Raw genomic sequence first — 8,830 nt, 5'->3', positions numbered from 1 at the left:
AAAAAAAAAAAAAAAAAATAGAGACAGGGTCTTACTCTGTTGTCCAGGCTAGAGTGCAGTGGTAGCTCACTGAAGCCTCAAAATCTTGGGCTCAAGCAATCTTCCCATCTCAGCCTCCCGAGTAGGTAAGAATATAGGCACATGCCACTATACCTGGCTAATTTCTTTTATTTTTTATTTTTGTAGAGATGGGGATCTCCTGATGTTGCCCAGGCTGGTCTCAAGCAATCTTCCTACTTCTACCTCCTAAAGTGCTGGGATTACAGGTGTGAGCCACTGCACCTAGCTGCAACTTCAGAACTGGGTAATGAGAGATGCCATTCAAAGAAGAGCTTTGCAGTGCATACTAGAAAAAGCCATGATTGGCATGAAGGGACTACTAAAGGCAATTGTGGTGAGTGCTCAGAAAAGATAGAGAAGAGCTAGAGAGAATGAATAATCATAAACAGAACATTGTAGAAATATGGATGAAAAAGCCCATTCTGATGAGATCTCAGGCAGAAAGACGAAGCATGTTAGTGGACAATGGAGAAAGGACCTTTGCTATAAAGTGGCAAACAACCTGGGTGAAATGTATTTGTGTTCTAGTGTTTTATGGAAGGTAGAACTTGCAAATGATAGAACTAGACATTTAGCTTATAAGAAATGCAAGAAGAAAAAAATGAATTGAAAAGAAATTTTTTAAAAGAACCAGAATGTAAAGATTTGGAAAATTGTCAACCTGTGCATATTGCAAAAACTGAGACAGTGTGTTTGGAGGAGAACACCAATTGTGTGGCTAATTGACCATTTGATAGGGACAGTTAGTGTGGGCATGAACCGCAAACCTAAACAGCCCTTTCTACAGAAGCCAGGACAGCAATGGAATTACGCAAGTAGAAACACTGCCAGCTAGAACTAAAGAAAACAGAGAAAATGGGACAGAATGAAGGAAGGCTATGAACATGCTTTATCTTTTAGGAAAAGTAAAGAAGGACCTCCAAAGGTGATTCAGAGATCATCAGGGCTGCTACTCACCCCACAGGCCCAGAATGCATGGGTGTGGAAAGTGAGAGCAAAGCTGCCCTCATTTCATTTTCACAGGATGGGAGCCCCACCCAGCAGAGCTTAGTGGGAAGGGCCTTTGCTGAGAGCTAGGTTATGGAACTCCACTGAGTTGAAGGGGGAGGGCCACCCCACGAAACAGCGGTAGTAAAGCCGCTACCCTAATGGGTTTGGAGGGCAGAACATCAAACCAGAGGATTATTCTCAAGTCTTAAGGTCTAATGGAATTTGCCTTGCTAAGTTTCAGGGTTATTTGGGACCTTACCTCCTACTTTCCTTCTGATTTCTCTTTTTATAGATGGGAATATCTACCCTATGCCTACCCCACCTTTGTATTTTAGAAGCACATAAGATCTGGTTTTATAGGTTCAGGCTAGAGAGGAATTTTGGCTCAAGATGAATAATAGATAGTCTTACCCATATCTGATTTAGATGATATTTAGATGAGACTTTGGACTTTAGACTTTAGAAATTGATGATGGAATATGTTAAGACTTTGGGGATGATGGGATGAAATGGAATGAATGTAGTTTGCATTTGAGAAGGGCATATATTTTAGGGGCACAGAGGCAAAATGTATATACTTAATGTCTGTGTCCCCTGCCAAATTCATGTTGAAGCCCTAACTCCCAGGGTGACGTGACAGCATTTGGAGATGGGGCCTCTTGAGGGGTAATTAGAGTTAGAAGAGGTCATGAGGGTGGTCCCCTCATGATGGAATTGGTGTCCAGATAAGAAGAGACCAGAGCACGTTCTCTCTTCTCTTTCTGTTTTTCTACTATGTGAAGATACAGAAAGTGGCTGTCTACAAGCTAGGATATAGCCCTTGCCAGGAACCGAATATTCCAGCTTACACTTCCCAGCTTCTAGAACTGTGAGGAATAAAATGACTTTTTTGTAAGCCACCCAGTCTAGGTATTTTGTTGTTGAGTTGTAGGAGTTTCTTTATATATTCTGGATATTAACCTCTTATCAGTTGTATGATTTGCAAATATTTTCTCCTATTCTATGGGTTGCCTTTTCAGTCTGTTAATTGTATCCTTTGATGCTTGTTCAAGTTTAAAATTTTGATGAGATCTAACTTATCTTTTTTTTCTTTTTGTTATGGTTGTTGCCTATGAATATCAGTTGTTTTTGTGTTTTGTTTTTCTTTTTTTTTTAGAGACAGAGTCTCACTTTATCTCCCTTGGTAGAGTGCCATGGCATCATAGCTCACAGCAACCTCCAACTCCTGGGCTTAGGAGATTCCCTTATCTCAGCCTCCCAAGTAGCTGGGACTTCAGGCACCTGCCACAATGCCTGGCTATTTTTTTGTTGCAGTTTGGCTGGGGCCTGGTTTGAACCTGCCACCCTTGGTATATGGGGCCAGTGCCCTACCTACTGAGCCACAGGTGCTGCCCTGAAAATTGGTTTTTAAAGACAAGATGGTTTGGTTTAATTATATTGAAAGATTACTTTAAAATTATGACTTTTCCAATAAGTGGTATTTAGTTAAAGTAAGAGATTATTACCTGGAACTGGTCTTTAGTTTATATAATATGCTGTTTACTTTTCTTTTTTTCTTTTTTTATTTTTAGAGACAGAATCTCTCTGTGATACGTGAGCTAGAGTCATTATAGCTCATTGCAACCTCAAACTCCTAGGCTGAAGCCATCCTCCTGCCTTAGCCTCCTGAGTAGATGAGACTACATGTGTGTGCCACCACACATAGCTAATTTTTTTACTTTTTTTTTTTTTTCCGTAGAGATGGGGCCTTGCTCTTACTTAGGCTGGTCTTAAGCTCCTGGCCTCAAGTAATCCTCCCACCTCCACTTCCCAGAGTGCCAGGATTACAGGTATGAGCTACCACACTTGGCAGGTATGCTATTTATTATTAAATTCCCTACTATAAACCATATTTGAACCTACAAACTGAGAAGATGAGTTTGGGCATGATTAATGAAAAGATTCAATGCTGGTTTATTCTGTGTTAACTCCAGAACTCCAGAACAACCTGTAGTAGCCACACATATAAAAGTCAACCTCTTATATACCATACAGCTACAAGGGTTATTTGGCAGGTAAGAGAAATTTCTTCACTTTGAGTAAGACTAAAGCCCTCAGATTTAGAAATGGCCTGGCAAACATACTGAATGTAAGAAATTACAATAGACCAATAATTTTTGATTCATTGAAATGGGATGCTACTAAGGTTTCCTTCCTTCCTTCCTTCCTCCCTTCCTTCCTTCTCTCCCTCCCTCCTTCCTTCCTTTTTTGTTTGAGACAAGACTCTCACTCTGTCACCCTGGGTAGAGTGCCATGGCATCACTGTAGCTAATAACAACCTCATACTCCTGGGCTCAAGTGATCCTCTTGCCTCAGCCTCCCAAGAAGCTGGGACTGTAGGCACCCACCATGACACCCACAGTTTTTCTATTTTTAGTAGAGATGGGGTTTCACTCTTGCTCAGGCTGGTCTGGAACTCCTAAGCTCAAGCAATCTATTGGCATCTGTTTCCCAGAGTGCTAGGATTACAGGTGTGAGCCAGCTTGCCTAGCCCATTTCTTATTTCTATTAGTGATCTTTTTCTGCTGAAGGAAGCCTGTGAAACCTCTGCTGGTCAAATTTGTAAATTATTACTAACAACTTTAAAAACAGAACTTTGTGATTCTTAATGGCTTTACAATTCACTGCTCTGAATAAGAGAATAGACTTTTCTTGCCTTATCATTATGTAATTTTTTAGAATAACAATTATTCTAGTAGATGCCAAGTAAAAGGTTGAAATCAGGCCAGGTGCGGCGGCTCATGCCTGTAATCCTAGCACTCTGGGAGGCTGAGGCAGGTGGACAGCTTGAGCTCATGAGTTTGGGACCACCCTGAGCAAAAGTGAGACTCCATTTCTGCTAAATAGAAAAACTAAGGCAAGAAGATCCCTTGAGCCTGAGTTGGAGGTTGTTGTGAGCTATGCACCACAGCACTCTACCCAGGGTGACAGCTTGAGATTGTCTCAAAAAAAAAAAAAATCTTGAAATTAACCCAGAGATCTTTGGATTTGACCTATTAGAAAATGTTAAGAATCCTTTGGAATTCTTATTTCCTTTTAATAGGAATAAAGGTTATGATGCCTCTAGTGAGCACTCAGCTAAAATTTCTTCTGGTTTCTACCTCTTAGCCCTATGCAAAAGAATGACACTGTCAGATCTGTCCTAAGAGACACAAGAAATTAAGCTTTAAGCCAAAATTTATGTGATAACTAAGACTGGAAAAATACTGCCAATATCTTCAATTACTGATGAAAATATTTTATCTTAATTTGTAGTTTACAAGAGAGATGTATATATCAACAAACAACTGATAATCATTAAGGAAGCATTCCTTTTAGGCATCTTCTTCATAATGAGCATACTTATTGTATCCTTTCTTAGTATCATTAAGAATGGTTCATTTAATTGAGTTGAAAGGACAAGTTTGGTAACATTTAAATGACCATTAAGAATTTAAGAAGGGGGTGATTGGTGGGATCATGCCTATGGTTCATCCTATAAGGGTACATATGAATCTCTCTAAATGTAGAATATAAATGTTCTAACACAATAACTAAGAAAAAGACATGAAGGCTATGTTAACCAGTTGGATGAAAGTATTTCAAATTGTATACAGAAACAGTACACTGTACCCCATGATAGTATTAATGCACACTGCTATGATTTAATAAAAAAAGAATTTAAGAAGGGGCAGTGCCTGTAGCTTAGTGGGTAGGGCGCCAGCCACATACACAGATGATGATGGTTTGAACTGGGTCTGGGCCAGCTAGAACAACAATGACAACTGCAACTACAACAACAAAAAAATAGCCAGGTGTCGTGGCAGGTACCTGTAGTCCCAGCTACTTGGGAGGCTGAGGCAAGAGAATCGCTTAACTGTGAGCTTAATAGAGTGCTGTGAGCTATGATATCACAGCACTCTACTGAGGGCGACATAAGGAGACTCTGTCTAAATAAATAAATAAATAAGAATTCAAATGACTACTTCTTTTGGGAGGGAGTTGCTTTAAAACAATGATTTAAAGGGGCTGGGGTGCAGTGGGTCATGCCTGTAATCCTAGGACTCTAGGAGGCTGAGGCAGGTAGACTGCTTGAGCTCAGGAGTTCGAGACCAGCCTGAGCAAAATCAAGACCCCGTCTCTACTAAAAATAGAAAAACTAAGGCAAGAAGATCCCTTGAGCCTGAGTTGGAGGTTGTTGTGAGCTATGCACCACAGCACTCTACCCAGGGCGACAGCTTGAGACTCTGTCTCGAATAAATAAAAATAAAAATAAAGGAGGGAAATGATATTTTATGATCCCTAGAGTTCTCTCATAACTTTAATGGCAGTGGGTACTGGTACCCTTGTAACAACATACCCACTATTCCATGAGAGGGGGGAAAAAGTTTCATTGTATTTTAAAGGATTGGGTTGATATTCCTTAATCAAAGTGAAATATTTTCCTAATCTGTAAGAACTGCCAAAATCTATCAAAATGAATGACAAACATAAGCACAGAATGCAAGGCTGAAATGTTCTTCAGTTGAGATTTCCCTAAAAGATAAGAAAAATTTGCTTTTTATTATCCAAGATAGTTTCTTAAAGACTTGGGTAAAACTGAACCAAAATTAGCCCTGCCTCTTTTTTTATTTTTTATTTTTATTCTATATATATTTTTAAGACAGAGTCTCACTTTATCACCCTCAATAGAGTGCTATTGTATCATAGCTCACAGCAACCTCAAACTTTTGGGCTTAAGAGATTCTCTTGCCTCAGCCTCCCACGCCTGGCTTTTTAGAGATTGAGGTTTCCCTCTGGCTCAGGCTAGTCTCAAACCTGTGAGCTCAGGTAATCCATCCACCTTGGCCTCCCAGAGTGCTAGGATTACAGGCATAAATCAGGACACTCGGCCCCTCTTCCTCATCTTTTTAATGCAATCTACCACTTAAAATCGTTATGAGTCAGTTAACTGGATTCTTAAAGAAATCCCATTTTTTTGTTTTTGAGACAGTCTCTCTTTGCTACCCTTGGTAGAGTACAGTGGCGTCATAGCTCACAGCAACCTCTGACTCTTGGGCTCACGCTATATTCTTGCCTCAACCTTCCAAGTAGCTGGGACTATAGGTGCCCACCACAATGCCCCTATTTTTAGAGATGGGGTCTCGCTCTTGCTCAGACTAGTCTCAACCTGCGAGCTCAGGCAATCCACTGCCTCACCCTCCCAGTGTGCTGTGATTACAGGTTTGAGCCACCGTGCCCAGCCAATCAATCCCATTTTTGAGATACCAGTGAAGTATCTTACAAAACCAGGATAAACCAATCTGACAAGACTGAAAAAGAATTAAAGAAGAAATCAATAACTACAGAAATGCTATAATATATAATGAACAAACGTACCTCCTAGGTTGTGATCGGCATTCCTCTTCCCCACTGTCTGCCTCCTGTATAGACAGAAAAATGGGGGGAAAAATTTAAAACCTGAGGTTTCATATTACAATATTACCAATGCAATTTTACTAAACTTTTTTTTTAAGAGACAAAGTTTCACTTTGTCACCCTTAGTAGAATGCTGTAGTGTATGTGGCCAGCATTCTAACCACTGAGCTACAGGTGCCACTCCATGATAAAATATTGTTAACTGTAGGCACTATGCTGTACAGATCTCTAGGAGTTACTATCTTGTATAACCAAAACTTTGTATCCTTCAAGTAATCCTTCTCCATTTTCTCCTTTCTCCAGCTCCTGGCAAACACTAATCCATGTTCTGTATCTGTGAATTAGACTATTTTAGATTAATCATGTAAGTGGTATCATGTAGTATTTGTTCTTCTATGCTGGGCTTATTTCATTAAGCATAATGTCCCCAGGTTCATCCATGTCTTCATAAATGACATGATTTTCTTCTTTTTGGAGACTGAATAATATTCCATTGTCTATATGTAACATATTTTATTTTTTTTTTTAAGAGACAAGAGTCTCACTTTGTTGCCCTCCGCAGAGTGCTATGGCATCACAGCTCACAGAAATCTCCAGCTCTTGGGCTTAGGCAATTGTCTTGCCTCAGCCTCCTGAGTAGCTGGGACTATAGTCGCCTGCCACGACATCTGGCTATTTTTTGTTGTTGTTGCAGTTTGGCTGGGGCTGGGTTTGAACCACGGCCAATGTCAAGATGCTTTTCCCCTGTAGTTTCTTCTAGCTGTTTTACAATTTCAGGTCTTAGGTTTAAGACTGTATTTCTAGGCTTAGTGTCTGTGGCTCAAGTTGCCAAGGCACTAGCCACATACACCTAAGGTGGCGGGTTTGAATCCAGCCCGGCCTGCCAAACAACAATGACAGCTGCAACCAAAAAATAGCCAGGCGTTGTGGCAGGCACCTGTGGTCCCAGCTACTTGGGAGGCAGAGGCAGAAGACTCGCTTGAGCCCAGGAGTTAGAGACTGTTGTGAGCTGTGATGCCACGGCACTCTACCCCGGGGGACAGCTTGAGGCTCTATCTCAAAAAAAAAAAAAAAAAAAAGACTGTATTTCTATGTACAGTGCAAGACAAGGGTCCACTTTAATTCTTTCACATGTGGACATTTAGTTTTGTCAACACCATTTACTGAAAGACTATCCTTTTCCTATAGTGTATTTTTACCACCCTTGGCAAAGACTAGTTGATTTTCTAGAATCTTTCTTCTGTTCCATTAGTTTATCTATCTGGGTTTGTTTGTTTGTTTGTGAGATGGAGTCTCACTTGGTCACCCTTGATAGAGGTTAGAGCACAGCAACCTCAAACTCTTGGGTTCAAACAATCCTCTTTCCTCAGCCTCACAAGTAGCTGGGACTACAAGTGCCCACCCAACATCTGGCTATTATTTAGGGTCTCACTCTTGCTTAGGCTGGTCTTGAACTCCTGAGCTCAGGTGATTCATCTGCCTCAGCCTCTTAAGTCCTAGGATTATACATGTGCACCTGGCTATATGTCCATTTTTATGTGACTACCATACTCTGTTAATTACTATAGCTTTGTAATATATTTTGTAATCAGGAAGCTATGATATTTCCAGCTTTATTGTATCTCTTTAGTAGATTTTTCCATTCATTTCCTGAATTAGTTTTCCGATTTCTTCAAGTTGGTTTTCCATTTTCTCTTGGCTATCACTGAGCTTACTCATAATCCATCTTTGGAATTCTTTATCTGTCATTTCAGTATTTTCATTTTGGTTGGGATCCATTGCTAGAGAGCTGGTATGTTCCTTTGTGGGAGGGTCCTTTCATTCTGATTTTTCAGACTTCTGGAGGTCTTGTGCTGATTCCTTCTCATCTAGACCAGCTGTTATTTCTTGGTTTTAGTTTTTCTTTTGTTTATATGGAACTTTTCTCCCACTCACTGTTAAAGGTATGCTTGTAGCATACGTTAGGTAAGGACTTTTGCTTTGCTTGTGGATACCTTGATGAGGATTTAGGTTCTGGATGGATGTCTTGATTATAGATGTCCTTAAGTGTGATGGTTTTCAATATTGCTAGTTATTTGTGTGCTGTAGTGGTGGTGTACTATATGTGTCAGCTGATTCCCTGTCTTGTTGACAAGGTGAGATGAAGGTCTTTGAAATCCTTTTTGTCTCCCATTCCTGTGGTCTTCTTGACAGTATGAATTATATTGGGATGCTCAGTTTATCTTCTAAGTTAGAGATGTTGCTTGTGGGTAAGAGCTAGTCAGACCTATCTGGCTCAGATCTGTGGTTAGTGGTAGCAACCCTGAAGGGACTGGTGGCCCAGTGTTCTGGGTTTTTTTTTTTT

At 40.3% G+C, this 8,830-nt stretch overlaps 1 protein-coding gene across 1 annotated transcript in view; it reads right to left on the bottom strand.

Annotated features, from left to right (window-relative positions):
• Nucleotides 1-8,830, bottom strand: part of SSH2 (slingshot protein phosphatase 2) — a 306,592-nt gene that overhangs the window by 161,050 nt on the left and 136,712 nt on the right. The window contains exon 3 of the mRNA XM_003797117.2: nucleotides 6,448-6,491. Coding sequence (XP_003797165.1) covers nucleotides 6,448-6,491 — 44 coding nt within the window. The remainder of the gene's footprint in view (nucleotides 1-6,447; nucleotides 6,492-8,830) is intronic.

This window comes from Otolemur garnettii, unplaced genomic scaffold, assembly GCF_000181295.1.
Source record: "Otolemur garnettii isolate 467f Iridium unplaced genomic scaffold, OtoGar3 scaffold00112, whole genome shotgun sequence".
NCBI lineage: Eukaryota > Metazoa > Chordata > Mammalia > Primates > Galagidae > Otolemur > Otolemur garnettii.
The sequence above is the reverse complement of the archived record's forward strand: the minus strand, read 5'-3'. Positions and strand labels throughout refer to the sequence as shown.